At 46.2% G+C, this 15,722-nt stretch overlaps 1 protein-coding gene across 2 annotated transcripts in view; it reads right to left on the reverse strand.

Moving 5' to 3' along the window:
- The window catches only part of unc5b (unc-5 netrin receptor B), a 48,892-nt gene extending 39,966 nt beyond the window's left edge, over positions 1–8,926 (reverse strand). Inside the window, exons 1-2 of one of the 2 annotated variants that reach the window (XM_064317462.1) lie at positions 8,768–8,926; positions 6,966–7,886 (exon numbers count right to left, since the gene is read on the reverse strand). In XM_064317462.1, coding sequence (XP_064173532.1) covers positions 6,966–7,053 — 88 coding nt within the window. In that variant the 5' untranslated portion in view covers positions 7,054–7,886; positions 8,768–8,926. Of the gene's footprint in view, positions 1–6,965; positions 7,887–8,272; positions 8,446–8,767 lie in introns of those variants that run through there. The other variant, XM_064317463.1, reaches the window with a different exon arrangement.
- Positions 8,927–15,722: the final 6,796 nt, after the last annotated feature.

Raw genomic sequence — 15,722 nt, forward strand, 5'->3', positions numbered from 1 at the left:
GGACACAGCTGAAGCAGCCTTTGAAGGCGAAAAGCTGGCCTAAGAAGATGCGCGGGATCTTCCTGCCCTCGCAAGTCTCTCTTTTCAGCCGGCGAAGAAAGGAGCCCCTGACCCAAAGGACGGCCAATCACGCGGCCCCGTTCTGCGGAGAGCGCGTGTTCGGGATCTGGCCAGGGCGGCACGACCACGTCAGGAGGAACGCCAGCCAGGGCTTCCATTAATCCTTCCCATCATGCAGTGGGATTCACAATCCATGCTATCCAGCTCACCCCCCCCCCCACTCTCTGTCACATAAGCCGGGCTCCAGGACAGCCCTAACTTCGGGATTTGGTCTGCGTGGATTTGCGGGTTCGCTCGCCTCTTCGCCGTCTCAGTTCCTGGAGGAGGGAAGCGATTTCTCCTCCAGCAGATGAAAGCGAACGCTCTCCCTCTCTTCCAGGCAGTATCTGGGAGGAGCCACAATGGCTGCGTGGGGGGCGGGGGTATTTCTGCAAACAGGCTGCACTGGGGCCCTAGAATCAGCGCACAGGTGAGTGTCCCATCATCGCAGCACTCAGTGCTGAACACTCAACAGAACGCTCCAGGCTTAGGTGTCTGGGAGTGGTGGAGCAAACACAATAATATGCACGCAAACATGCATTAAAACAGAAAAATGCAAACAGTGAGCGTGAGTGTCTTCGGTAGTTTGATTCTCTGTTAACCATCAACAGACAGAAACAGCAACGGTGTACAAACAAGCTGGAGGAACACACACACATACACATGCATGGACACACACACACACCAGCCCACACCCCTAGGTTCATCAGAGGCGTACAACCTCCCCCAACACCCTGCGCCCCACACGCAGCCGCTGAAAACACCCCTTTCTTTGGCTGTTCTGTCCTCCCTTTCATTCAGGACACAAAGACACCCTACAGAGTCATTCTGCCCCTCTCTGTCCACCCCACCCCATCTGGCCCCACAGGACGGGACGGGTGGTGCAGAGCGCTCCGACTTCCATCTGCTGGGGGGGGGGGGCTGTGTGGAGGGTCTCTTCCTCTCTTTCTGCCCTCCTCCTCCTCCTCATCTCTCTTTTGCTCTCTCTCTCTCTCTCTCTGTCTCAACCCCCTGCTCAACTCCGGGCTGATTTACGGGCCCCACCAACATGCGCAGTATTGGCAAAGCATTAAACATGTCTGCCGTTAATACTCCCAGCTCGCTCTATCGATAAGAACATTAATAAAAACATCTCTTTCTCAATCCCTCCATTCTCCCCCCTCTGCCCTGGGTGCTCGCTCGCTCTCTCTATCTCGCTCTCTCTCCCTCTCTCTCTCTCTCCCTCTCTCTCTCTCTCTCTCTCTCTCTCACTCAGTGCCAAGGGGCTTAATGGTGCTTGAATGCCACGACTCAAGAATTTTCTTTCTTTTTTTATTTTAATAAAGGATATTTAAAAGTCAATCTTTCTAGTATCACAACCTCTTTTTTCCCCCTGAATGTATTGATTTCTCTCCTCCCTCTCTCTCTCTCTCTCTCTCTCTCTCTCGTTCCCGCCCCATACAGCCCACTCTGTCCTCCTCCTCACTCGGCTCTAATCATCGAAAAGTTTACCGCCGCAACTCGTCATGGCGATCGGCAGTCCGCCTTTGCCCTTTTGCCTTCGCCCGTGCGCACAGCGCTGGCACTGTGCAGCTGGGCATGGCGGTTGTGCCCTCTAGAGCAGCGCCGTGGCGTTTCTGCGTCTGACCCCTGACCCCGGCGCACTCCAGCCGACTGGCAGGGAGGGCACAGGTGCCCGGGCGCTCCTCTCCGCCTTCCCACGCCATGTCAGGAATTCGGGCATCATAAACACCTCTAAAATATTAACGAGGGCCACTTTCCTGTGATCAATAATACAGTGGCAGCTATCTGCTCCCTGCTGACGCCACTCTCTCTCTCTCTCTCTCTCCCTCACTCCCTCTCTCTTTCTCTCCTCCCCCTCCACAGCCATAAAACTAATGCACTGCTGGTCCCTGGCCTGGACCGCAGGGCTGGGACCCAGCTTTCTCTGTCTGGGGCCACTGGATCACTTCTGTCAGGCCGTACACCGCGTAGGCCGTCCGTCTGTCCCAAACCAGGAACTCCTGGTCCATGAAGATCTCTCACCGTCTTTCTACGCGGTACCTCTGCCTGCGCCAAACCCCTCCACAACAACGGACATCCATCTGTCTGTCCACTATACAGCAGGCAGGTTTTCTCTCTCTCTTTACCTCACAACATCCTTTTTGCCCTCTCAGAGTTGGAGCGTCCGGGTCCTACTGTAAGAACTGAACTCTGACATAACCAGACTGTGCTAGTTCAGCAGTGTTCCGTTTTTGCAAAGCGCCATATACCGGTCACATTCTGTTTTTTATACATACGGCGACAGAAAACCATATAAGAAAAATGTCGCATTTAAATTTTAACACATTAGCCTTGCTTTGGCTAAATGAAACCACAAACTTTCACAAGATTTCCTGCTACTGAAAACCCTTCGCAATCTCTTTGTACAGGAATTTATCGGCGTCCTTTGAGGATAGCTGACTATTTGCGCTTATATTTTCAAATATGTGCTTTTCTATATAAAGGACAGGGCACACAAGGCAATGCTCGATCGTGACCTGCCGGGCTGAACGCTTTCAAAACAACAAACGGCTTTGCCGCCGCAGAACGGGCGAGGTCAAGAACAAACGAGAGCCAGTGATCCAGGCGGCTTTGTTCAGAAGGACCCTCGTGTCATCTCCATCAGCCACTAAAGGGCGGAGAAGGACCGGGGCTCTCTCTGTACCCGACAGCGGCGCACAGCGCTGTCTCCAGCCCCACCTCCATACTCCAAAGCTGCACAAGCCATTTCCCCCCGTACACCACTCTTTACTCTTTTCTTGTCTATTTCCTGAAGTGGAGCTGTGGATCTGGGACATGGGCCTTGTGGGTAATGGGAGTTTCAGAGTAGGTGTGCCTGAATGCTTGTTTAAACTGGGGGGGGGGGGGTGGGGTGGTGGTGTTGGGGTGGTGGCAGAGCGTCCCTGCCCAGGTGGATGCAGAAGCAGGTGTAGAGAAAGGAACGAGCCAACGGGGATGCCCATTGCAAGGAGTCTTCCTAATGGGTTCTGGGTAATTAATATGAGCGTCAACACAGAGCAGAGGTCTACAAATGCACATGTACAGTATGGAGAGAGAAGGACGGAAAAAGAGAAGGAAGGGGAGATGGGATAGGCGGGGGAGGTAGATGTGAAGTGGGAAAGAGAGCGAAAAAGGTGTCAATGATAGCCAGGGCGAGAGGGAGAAAGAGAAGAAGAGAGGAAAAGTGAGATGGTATGATGATGGGGCAGAGAGAGATGGACAGAGTGGAGATACACAGAGCCCTAAACTAGCCTCAGTGATGCTGCATTTTTAATCATAATTGATTTTGTGAAGAAAAGAAGCAGAATGAGAACAGAAAATATGGGGGGATTTAACAAGAAACACAGAACAAAGGTGAAAACAAAAGGAATAAAGAAAGACACATTTTACAAAAGTGAGATCAGGTACTAGCTGGCACGTATGAAGCACACTTGCATTTTTGTTTCCTCTCTAGAAATTGTGGCCTTGATCAACTGCCCCTTGGAATGCCAACTTAGCCTAAAAACTCGAGATTGTTCAGGAGGTTGCAGAAAATGTATGTCTATTATCTGTTTGTTATTTTATTTTTATTTTTCATTCACTGATTTTGAAAGCACCCCTTTTTATAATAAACATAAGCAGCTTTTCTAGGATGTCTGTCCTGGGACTAGAGACTGATTGATGAAGGGGGAGGGAAGCTTTCTGTAAATTGTAACTAGCATGTAAAATGAATTCACTAGCTGATGAGTAGTGGCACGGGCGGCGGCTCAGTGTTTGTATTTGTGTTTCTATCAGGCTAGTGTTTTGCAGTGTTTCTAGTTGTTGTTTGAGACGCTTTAGATCAATCCATTAAGATCTCTTCGTTTTCCATCCCCCCAGCAGTCCCTGCTAGCAAATGCAGAGCTGTCTTTGTTCTTTTTCAGTAGAAAACATAATCCATTAAAGCTTCAGAATGCTCCCTTCTATGTCAATCTGATTACTGGGCAGCGAGCGCGCGCGCTCGCGAGGTTGAGATCGCGGCCCGCTGTTTCGGGTCAGCGCTGTCGGCACACTTTGGCCAAAATCACAAAAACACGAAGTTTTTTCCAAAGTTTTAACTGTTTTTCTTCCAACGCGTTTAAAAAGGATGCATGGCAAATATCCACCCATTTGGAAACTCCCGCAGAGTAAAATGTTCAGTGTTCAATCAACTCTGTTAGAGTAGGCATATATTTGCGATCCTTCTCAGACTTTTCAAACTAAACACCGATAATTCATCTTTGCGGAATACCATAAAGCGAGCTGACTATACGCTTTACTGATTAAACGTTTGATTAAATGTTAATTGATATAGTTTTTGTGATTGTCTAATGTATTGACTGGAACTAGATAATTACATATCATGCAATATTTTTTCAATTTACGATAGCCTTTCAGCAACATTAGTCTACGACCACCAATCCCATTCTTTTGAGAAAAAAAGAGCAAACCAAAAATGCCTCTAGTAATCCGACAATTCTCACACCACCTGCACTTCAAATGTACTTATCAAGATAATAAACACGCAAAAAAAACAAAACAAAAAAAAAACAGAAGGAAGCAAACGTCTATGATTTAATAGACGCTCCAGGACTACTAAAACGTATGTAGTTTATAGGCTAACCTAGTGGATATTCACTGTGGGATTTAAAACACAGCCTGTAGTAGATTCCCCCAACCCCCCTCCTTCCCTTTTTAACAAACGCCGTATTGACTACCTGCTGGTCGTGATCGAAACCCCACTAACCCTACTAAAGGAAACCTTACGTCAATGGCAACCCAGATGAGCAGTCGCGTTCGCCTTCATCTCCGGATTACCAACCGTATATTGACAACCATCAAAAACCAAGATTTATTTAGAGAGCAGCACTTCTTGTCCGGGGATTAATCTGATGATGTGCAATCGACTAAATTTTACGAACCTGGTTTAATAACTGCCTATTAACATTTTAAGAAATCATTTGGTACAAAACTCGTGTTTTGACACTTGTGGACACTGACACCATGCAATATCCGGAGAAGTAAATAATCCCACATCTACGGCCAAAACTCATACAAAAACGTAAACCTATAGGCTATTCGTATTATTATTTTTATTGATGTTGTTGTTCTTTAATTAGCCTGTGTTCTACGTTTAACATACAATTACAAATATAAAATTAGCGACTAAACTAACGAAGTGACAAAATCCTAACAACAGCCAAGATACAAAAACTAAACTTATAATTAAGTTGGGAGTGCATTTGGTACGGTTCCCTACGGCTTCGCGCACTTCAGAGGAGTTTTTTCCATCTTACTTCTTACGATGCGTCTATATTCTTTCTCTCTCTATCATTATTTTTCTTCTTCTTCTTAGAGGCCAGAAAGGCACCGAGCGAAAACTTAATTACTCCTGGAACAGCGGGGGGCCTCTTTTTCCGCTTCTTGTGAGAAAGGCCCGACAACAGAGCTCTCGGGTTCTCATAGATTGTTCTGTGTGTGTGAAGGACTCCGACTCGGAGTCAACCAGTCAGCGGAGACCTGCGGTCAAAGCACCTTTGGCCCCTGCTCGCCACCGTTTGTCCCGCGCGGCTGCCCCATCTCGCTGCCTTTCCCAAGCTATTTCAAGTGTTTACTCCGGAAACACACACTGAGCACCCCCAACCCCTCCTTTTTTTTTTGTTTTACTTCAAGGCAGATAGTATCAGAATATTTATTATTTTACTATAAGAGATCCTAATCTGGTTTCTAATAGTGCCGGCAAGCAGTTGAAACTAGAAATTGGTTTATAATTGGCCAACAACAACAACAACAACAACAATAATAATAATAATAATAATAATAATAACAATAATAATAATAATAGTTCTGATACCTTGAAGTGAAAGCGCACTTACACGTGAAGTTCAGCACAAAAAGTACTACTTCTAACATGCATCATTTTTACGATGGAGTGCAAACGTGTTGTTTTGCTGATTCAGTCTTATTTGACATCCCATCGTTGAATAGGCTCAACAAAAACATCACCAAACTTCGATCTGTACGGTTAAATGTAATTTTATGAAAGGACAACATTTTGCCCTGCTCCTTATCGAGTAGACTAATATTAACCTAAGATTGCTCGTGATTAATAAGCCAGTTCCGACACACCTAATACCTAAACAATTTTGTAAATTATTAATAATAATAATGTAAATAATAATAATAATAATAATATATTTTGAAAATTTAAGAGCTTATAACAAACATTACGCGATGCCAAGGATAAAGGGCCACGGACTTTATACAATATAACCACTGGTACAGACAAACGACGAGGATTACGGTGTAGGAAAGGGAGCTTGAAGGACAGCAATCACTCGTACAAGGAAAAATCATTTAGTCACGCTGCACGATTGTCAGTTCAGGTTTTTATGATTCCGGCTTCACTTCTTGTTACCCCAAAATATTATAAAATGAAGTTATGTAAGCCACGTTTCCCTTGGTGCTTATAAGCACTTATCAGGTAAGGTTGTGTGTGTGCGCGTGTTAGAATGTCTTTTTCAGAGCATGAAAAAACCGCAGGTAATGGCGTGGAAGAGATAAATGTGGGTACGTGCGAAGAGTAGCCCAGGCGACGTATCCAGCTCGTGCACCTTGACATTTTGCAGGGACAGTTAATGAACTGACAAGTGTATACGACACAATTCATCTCCCCCGCAGTATAACACAATTTATAAGGCACTTGAGAGTTGAATTATAGCGCCGTTATACGTTGCCTTGTTCGAGTTATGAAATGTTCAAATCATCCGTCGACCGCGTCCATTAATCTCTTGTTAAACTTGATTTTCATTTGTGCATTGTCTTTGCAGGCTCAGTAATGCGCTTACCTGCTTCCGCGACTGAAGAACCACAGAACAGGAACAGAACCACCAGAGGACCGAGACCCTGTCCACGATGTATCCTCGGAGAGAGCATCTTTTCCCGGTCACGCCAATGCGAAATGGCACCAGGGGCTCTCGAAAAAGTCTACGGTGCCCTTCCACCCTCGCGTGACTATGGTTTTCAGTCTTCTTTATGTTGCGAGCAACCGTCCAACAACAAAAGTTGTCAAAACAGTTTGTTTGGCTAAAACGGTGTTGATAGCCTACTTGTGGCACAAGCTTAATTTCCTCAAAGGCGAAAGCGCAAGACAGGAAAAAAAACGAATGGAGTATTATTCTTCCAGTTAGGAATAGGCTACCAACAAATATATGGATTTATAGATTCCTACACGATAAGGTCAGTCTTGTTAACCGCGGAGCAACGTTGAATATGAACCATAAACAAGAATAACAACTTTCTGCAGGGATCTGCGATATGATCTTTACTGCCAACTCCACCCGCGCCCGCGTTACAGAAAATCAAGCAAGCCAAGACAAAACCGAAAACAAAGTTTGGCTTGTCAGAGTGCCATATCCACGAATTCCTGTTTTCGTGAAAGAAAAAAAACAACAAAAACAAAGAGTATAATTCACACGTGTAGGTGGCAAAAAAACAACTTCGGCAGGCAGCGCAGTTCCACTTCTCTCCAGACTGAAAAAAGGAAGTGTCCGCTGTTCTCCAATATCGAGGTGGTTATCTCTCCACTCGCGACAGCTGCTATCTCCAAGTCCTCTTCATCCTCTCGCTCGCCCGTCCGCGCGGTAATACTCGAGGTGTAAACACGGACACGGGGATGAGCACCGCACTGAAACGCCAGCCTCCGGACTCCCATGCCCTGGCCAGCCAATCATCAACCATCACCCTCCAAGAGGAGGAAGGATAAAGGACTGAGGGAAAGAAGAGAGGAGAGAGAGAGAGAGAGAGAGAGGGAGGGGGTTGTTGGGAATCGCAAAGCCAGGATCCGGAGTTTTAGGAAGTATAGGAGGAGGAGTTCTTGCCACACGTTTATGCCGAGAGCGGAATTGGCTACATGAAATCTAATTGAGCGGCAGTTATCTTGTTTCTTATGATATATTAATATTTAAGCACCACCTTTCACTAGTTTTCAATTGCGTAGGTATCCGTTTCTCATCATAATCATACAATGGCTAACAACGTAGAGCTAACAGTACAGTTTAGAAATAGCAGCCACAGGTAATAGCTGCCATCATTGTAAACAAGCGGAAAGTACGGAAGTATGCCGCAGACTACACGTTATAGGATAAGGGTTTACCTGCAACATGACTTTTCAGGAGAAACTGACTATGCTGCATCATTTGAATTCGTTACTGGTGGCTTGTCAATACTGTAGGAAGGCCTTTAGTTTTAATTAACCGTACGGCATTAGACCCTTGGTTAAAGCCATCATTACTTTGCTGCAGACTCTGTGGAGCCAACCGAGACTGCAGGTGAAGGCCACCATCGTAAGCTTTTAACCGTTAGGATATTATTCACATTAGATATGCATTTTGCTGCAATTTAGACGCCTTTTCAGGTTTGTGAAGGTCACTGCATTTCGGTTATGTATGAATCATGTCAGCGACTATGTAACTAGACCAGGATAATAAGAAAACAATAATGTTAATCACAAACGTATGATTATAATGATTGTTTAATTAATTTCATAATGAAAATGAAGTGTACTCCATTCTGCCACCAAAGTAAAGGGCAGACTAAATCAAGTTAAATGTTTCGAAAGAGTGGACAAGGTATGTCAGTGGTAACCAACCCTGCTCCTGGAGATCCACCGTCCTGTAGGTTTTCACTCCAACCCTAACAAAGCACACCTCATTCAACAGTTAAAAATCTGCGCTGAGCTGCTAATTAGCAGAGTCAGGTGTGCCAAATTAGGGTTGAAATGAAAGCCTACAGATGGTAGATCTCCAGGAACAGGGCTGGTTACCACTGAGCTATGGGTATTTTTTCAGTCAAACCTACATCACATATCCATTTAAAGAAAAAAACAAACAAACAAAAAAACACCAACCATTTACATAATACGCTTTCCTCTGAATGTTCTCTCTTTACTTTCCTCTCCGCATGTTTTGCTATTCTGGGTTTACAGAGTATCCAAATATTTCGCGGACCAGATTCCAGCACCATTTCTTGTCTTTACCACAAGAGGGCGACATACCATGCGATTTACTTGTCACAGTGGGGTCAGCCACAATCGGTGCCTCCTCGCACTTAACAGGGGTTGTAAACAAGGCCCGCAAGCTGCCTCACAACTCAACAGACATAATCTGCAGATAATCTCCACACTATCAGATTAATAAACCACACTTGGCGTCCACGAGAGAGGCTGTTTTGGAATGAAGGATCAAATGACCGACGAACCTCTTGCTAAAGGTGTAAGAGACCAGAACATGCGCAAGTAGAGAGCGAGCTGCAGAACCGCACATCACACTGTATTCAGATGACTGAATGTGTCGCGTGCGAGTGAGTGATTACGCGGCGTGTTTATTAGCAGACATAGCACCGTGCGTGTGAGCGTGTCTCCCCAGATAATGCATGCCCGCATTGTTGCCCGTGCTGAGGCTGAAAGCCGGACTTCATTTCAGGCTATTACTGCGTCTGACACAGAGGTCTTAAATCCAGCTTCAAAGACCCTAATCCTGTAGGACAAGTGATGGCTTTCCCTTTGCCTTCAATAACATTGACAATTACCCTGCTTCCTGGAGAACATAAACTGAGTTTTTGCTGATTTATATGTTCATTTTATATTGCAATTCAGAGAGTGAGAGAATGGGAACGCTCCACTGTTACGCTGCGACTGAGCTGGCGCTGATCGCACCCTCGCAGCGGACTCATATTCAAATGGTAAATGGACTGATTATTGCGTTATAAAGGCTACAATGTGCTCATCGCCAAGCAGTGGATTAGGTGTTGCCAAAGACATTGCGCCAGGGGTTGACCGACTCGATGCCACCAATCGGTACTCCTGAGCTATGCGCCCGATATTCATGGCTGCTGACTTTTCTACATTGCAACATTGGCTTTGTATGACTCGTCGCTATAGTATACGCCATCTAATTTAATTGACTTGACCCAGTCTGGTGTCTGGGTTAACCATACTTGGCGCATGGACAACGGCTTCAGAGGGGTGTGCTGGAAAAGTAGCACTAACAGCAACTATGAACACTTAAACAGAAAGCCCGGTAGTCAGATTCTCCCTTCATACCCAGTAACTTGCCTATTTAAAGCCTTTCTATGGTCTCTGGGTGACTCACTGCCTGCTCAGAGCTCAAAATGTAGGGCATCAGTAGGGGCCACTGAATTGGCACCAGAAGGTTATGGGTTTGAATCCCATGTCGGCACTACTTAACCCTGAACAGAGTTGTAATTCGCTCCCGTCCATTAAGGCATGAAAGGAAATTATACAGCAGAACTTGTTCATCTGGAATAAAGGTACAATTCAGTGCCACAGCAACATGGAAATGAGTCTATATATAGTGTCTTTGCTCTGTAAGTTGCAAAGGAGATAATTGAATATTATTTCCAGGAATAATTAAATTGACCCGTCCAGCAATCTGATTATTCCTGGCAGACCAGGGGGAATGGTGTTTAATAGATTTTAATAGCAGTGAATAAGGAACATGAAAAAACTACAGACTTGGCCTGAAGCAGACTTAAAGAGAAAACTGACCTCTTTCGAAAACTGTATACATGTTGGTACACCCAAGACAAAATTGCGTATTAATTGTTTAAGCCAGTTTATCACAACGCCTGATTTGTGATTTATTTTTGTGTATGTAGCATGATTGTGTGTATGTACGTGTGTGTGTGTGTATGTATGAGAGATGCCTCCAGGGGGGGCTGACCTTTCCTGGCTGAAATGTCAGGCTGCTGTGCAGAAGAGCAGACTGGTCAACACTTATTTGCATCTTCAGGGTGTCAGTGAGTGTGAGTGTGTGTGTGGGTGGTATGATGTGCAGTGTGAGTGTGGGTGTGTGGTATGTGTGTGTGCGAGTGTAGATGGTGTGTGATGGGTAGGTGTGTGAGTGTGAGTGTCGGTGTGTGACAGTGTGTGGGTGTATGTGAGTGTGGGTATGGGTGTGTGAGTGTGTGTGTGGGTGTGTGTGTATGTGTGAGTGTGTGTGTGTGTGATTAACTGCTCTTTAATGGTGCTCCGTGCCTGCGTATGGCCCTGTATATTACCGTCCTCTTTGTTCACCTGTCCTCCATGGCTGTAATCCCTGATACCTGGCTCAGGCAGCTCTTAGCTGATTGCATTGCCTAACTGTTACTGCGATTGTTGTCTCAAAAATTCTGCTTTTCGTGCTTCCAGGAAAACATGAGACAATGAGAGGTGAAATAAAATGGTGCAAAGCTGGCCCAGATGCCTAAAAATGGTCCTTAGGCTTGAATAAGCTGTCAGCATTTATTTTAACATGTTTGTAAGCAAGAATCTAACATTAGTTATGCTGCTTACAGGGACATGATGTGTTGGAATATGGCCACGTGCTAACACAGAGGGGCACACACTGTTCCTGCTACTGAGCTCCCAGGAGCTCAATTTGGGGTTTCAACTGGTGTGAAGTCAAAAGACCCCTAACAGAAAATGTAGGACGTGAAGACCACCCCCCCCCCCCCCCAATATCAGCAGCTGATACCTTACTATAAGTGTGAGCGTGTACACAGGTGTGTTTGTCTCTGTGTTTCAAGTATTATGCATTAAAGAGTGTGTATATGTTGTGTGTTTGTGTGCATGAAGATGTGCTAATCTCTGCATGTGTGCGTGTGTGTGTGTGTTTGGCAGGACAGTTGTAATTGTGTGCGTTTGGACACGTTTGCGCGTATGTGTGTGTGAGTGTATTTTAGTGCGAGTCCATTTCTTTGAGTCTCTTAAATGGGAATCAATAGCTGCTGTATGCCAGCCCCCCCAGAAGCCCGAGGAGGGGATGGATTGCCTTTGAGCGGGACGTGTTTACTTCTGCCGAAGGACAGGTTTTAAGGAGCGATGGGGCCGCAGGCCAGCGCCCTCCCCTCGCCAGTCGGCTCGCCGGCGCGGAGGGTTCGATAGGACCCCGCCTGCTCCTCCTGACCCCCTGAGGGGCGCGGAGAATGGGGGGAAGAGGCGAGGGAGCGGAGACGAAAGGTCGCGGTCGCGGCTGGAGGATGAGTCAGCGCGCCGCCGCCCGCTCTGAAAACGGAGCAGTCGCGCCCCGGCGGCGTTCCCACGCGGCGTTGGACGCACGCGGGGCGGGCGCGGCGGTGGTGTCGGGCGCCGCCCCGTGTCGGTCCGGCGCCGGGGGCGGCCAGGCGCAGGCGGGGCAGCGCTAAACTCCGCCAGGTCTGCTCTCACGCGCATCTGAATCGATCGATTTACGCAGGTGACTGTGAAGTGAAGTCTCGTCACGGGTCTTCCTTGGGTCTAAACTGTGTGGAGAAAAAAAAACAAAAAAACCCCGAAGATTCTGCAGCTATCTGGGACGAGGGATGGCCGTGTCCGGTGGCGTGTTTGAATGTTTTCGGCCCTGTTCTGGTCATGGCTTCCAGATTTTCGGCCCGGGAACCACACCAACCGCAAGAGGCATGTGGCGACGAAGCGCTGTCGGCGCCATGGCGATACGGCGGTGGAGACAGGAAGCGGGTCACGAGGGAATGGTAATTAAGCGCGTCTGTGTGAGGGGCTTGGTACACAGTCTCCTGCAGGAGCCGCCTCTCACGTCGAAAGTTCAGAATGGACCAGTTTGATCCTCTGAATATCATCAGTGCTGTTCTGTCAATGATGCACACTGGACGTGATCCTTCTCAGACTCACATAGGAATAAAGGTGGTAATTATCATAATCAAGCCGCTATGATCAACATGCTCCCTAAAGATCCCCCACCCACCTTCTCATTAAGATGGAATTATCCTACTTTTGGATAGTAATATTTATCACTAATATTTTAACTCCCTGAGACTTCCTTCAAAAAGTCACCAGCCTGGGGATATGAAGTAACAGGAACAAAGGCACGCTTTAGACAGGAACAGTGTGTGTGTGTGTGTCTGTGTGTGTGTGTGTGTGTGTGCGTGTGTATGTGCGTGTGTATGTACCTGCTTGCATCTGTGAAAGTGTTGCGTGAACTGCAACCACAAATGCCACCAGTGGTGTTTTCACGAGAACAGTCTCCACTTTTATGAAAACCTACGGTAAACACCTCCAAGAGAAAACACGTCTTTCATTGTCCTCTTTAATGACCTTTTTCATCCCTCTCTCCCTCCCTTCCTCCTGTTCACCTGCCAGTTATGACTGTTCAGCTACCGTAATTCTGCCACGCGTCATTTACCAGAGAGAGAGTGAGACAGAGAGAAAGAGAGGTGGAGATGAAAATGAAGGCAAAAAAAGAAAGAAAAGACAGGCTCTTGAGAAAGGCCCAGCAGGACACTGCACATCCATCTTTGAAAAAAGAGGGATGAGAAAAAGGACATGAGAGGAGTGAAGGACAGATGGAAGAAAAGGGGGGGGGTTGAGTGAGTCACATTTTGGCAGCCTAATCTTAGATCATCTTCAGTGATAGGTACACAGAGAGAGACAGACAGAGTGAGAGATGAGGAACTTTTGACTTTGGCACTTTCATGATTGTAACTTTGCCCATCTCCGGCGCTAGTGGTGTTTGCTTACCATGTGAATCGCCCCCTCTCTGCAACACTTCGACTAAAAGCATCCGCCAAATAGCTAAATTGTGGAACACAAGGTGAAAAAAGGCACCTGGGCCTCAACACATTCTGTTAAAAATCTCTGATATAAACAATAGGAGGGGCTACGACTTAGCAGCAACAACATTACCACAATATAGCTATAGCAATATGAGGCCCCAGACAGCCTGTATGTAGGAGGCACGATGAGGGTTAGAGTGCAGCGATGATCCAGCCTGTTGCCGTGTAGCTCTTAGAAGGCAAGGACAGAACAGTAAACGCAGTGTTCGAACAGAAAATCCTGCAAGAAATGAACGGCACTTCGAGCACTTCCAGGCGGTTAAAAAGGAGGCGTGGTCACCGTGCGAGCTCTACGCTCGGCTGGTGAAAGGCCCAAAGCGGTCGGATACGATATTCAGCGCTGCCTAATATCACTCAGATTAAAAATAAAAAACAAACGCTGGTGACATGGTCACGCGCGCTTTGCCTGAGCACGCTCCGACATCACACCAATTTCCTCTTCTCCCGGGAGGCGGGAGGAAGAGTCCCGCGAAAAGAGGGAAGGAGGGAGGGAGGGAGGAAGGGAGGCATCCCACAGAGAGAGAGAGGGAGGGAGGAAGGCTTGTAGAAAAGCGAGGGAGGAAGAGGGAGGAAGATAGGAATTGTGTAGCCAGTGTGAGATAGTAAGTTTAATTATCCAAACTGTGAAGCTTTCCACTTTCTGTTTATATTGGTGTGCTTTTCAGAAAGACCATTTTATTAAAAAATATATTAGTGATTATTTAATTATTATTAACAGGCTGTTTGTTCTCCAGAAATGACCGTTTCACTAGGCAGCCTTCCGGCTAACTGAATCTTGTTTAATGATCGAGCATTTTTTCATTGAACAAAAGGGAAAAATACTGCAGATTTTATTTTTTTTAAATGCTAATTATATTTCTGGCATTTTCTTTCACCTTCCCGTCATGGATGGAAGGGCGGAGTGGATACAGGCACACTGTGCAAACTTTGTTATTCAAATAAAAACAAATCGTTTCAGGTAACAGTCACTCTAACATGCTAAGAGCAACACAGTCAGACCCAGTCCTCCCAGCTGAAAAGGTCACATATGTTAATGCTGAAATTAGATTTACATTAAGGCAGCTCTTTCATAAATAAAATATAATAAATGACGTAAGATATAAGCGACCAACTAATACTGCGATTTTAAATCCTTAACCCTCTTTTCTGTTTCATCGATATTATCAGAAATCTCTAAATAAGTTCAGTTGTGTGTATCTGAAATAAAGCACTCATTTAAGGCTCAGTAATTTAGCTGCGCAGGTGAGAGACTGAGGAAGAGGAGAGGACAAAGAGCCATGTGCAATGGGAGGAGCAAACGTACACTGCTCAGACACGGTGGAAGGAAGGTGGTAATTTAAACTTGGAGCTGCACCTGCTCTTTTCCTGTCTCTGTGCTGTGGTGTTCATACACACACATACACACACACACATGTACAAGCATGCACATGCACACACACACATACACACACACACGTACAAGCATGCACACACACACACACACACACACACACACACACAAACACATGCACAGGGTGCACACACGTGCACACACACAGGCACTCAAATGCACATGCACACATACACGCACACGCACACGCACACACACACACACACGTACATGCATGCACACGCACACACACACACACACACACAAAAACATGCACATGCACACATACACATGCACGCACATGAACACACACGCACAGGCACACACAGTCCATGCACCCACAGACAGCTATAGCCACACAATACACACAAAATACATACAGAAGCCTCTATCTTTAAACTGGCGTTCACATGGATTTTTTACAGAAGCTACTCCTGTGTACTTCCTTTTTTGTTTTTTTTGTAACTGCATACTCAAATGTTTCTCAGCAATGTATAATGCTCGCTGCTTTATTACAGCAATGCACGTCTACTCTTAAGCTTTTGAAAGAGAAGTGAAAATGGAATATTAGGAGGAGTGAGAAGGCATCAGAGGCCAGGCACACACAGGC

Source organism: Anguilla rostrata, chromosome 18 (assembly GCF_018555375.3).
Source record: "Anguilla rostrata isolate EN2019 chromosome 18, ASM1855537v3, whole genome shotgun sequence".
Lineage (NCBI taxonomy): Eukaryota > Metazoa > Chordata > Actinopteri > Anguilliformes > Anguillidae > Anguilla > Anguilla rostrata.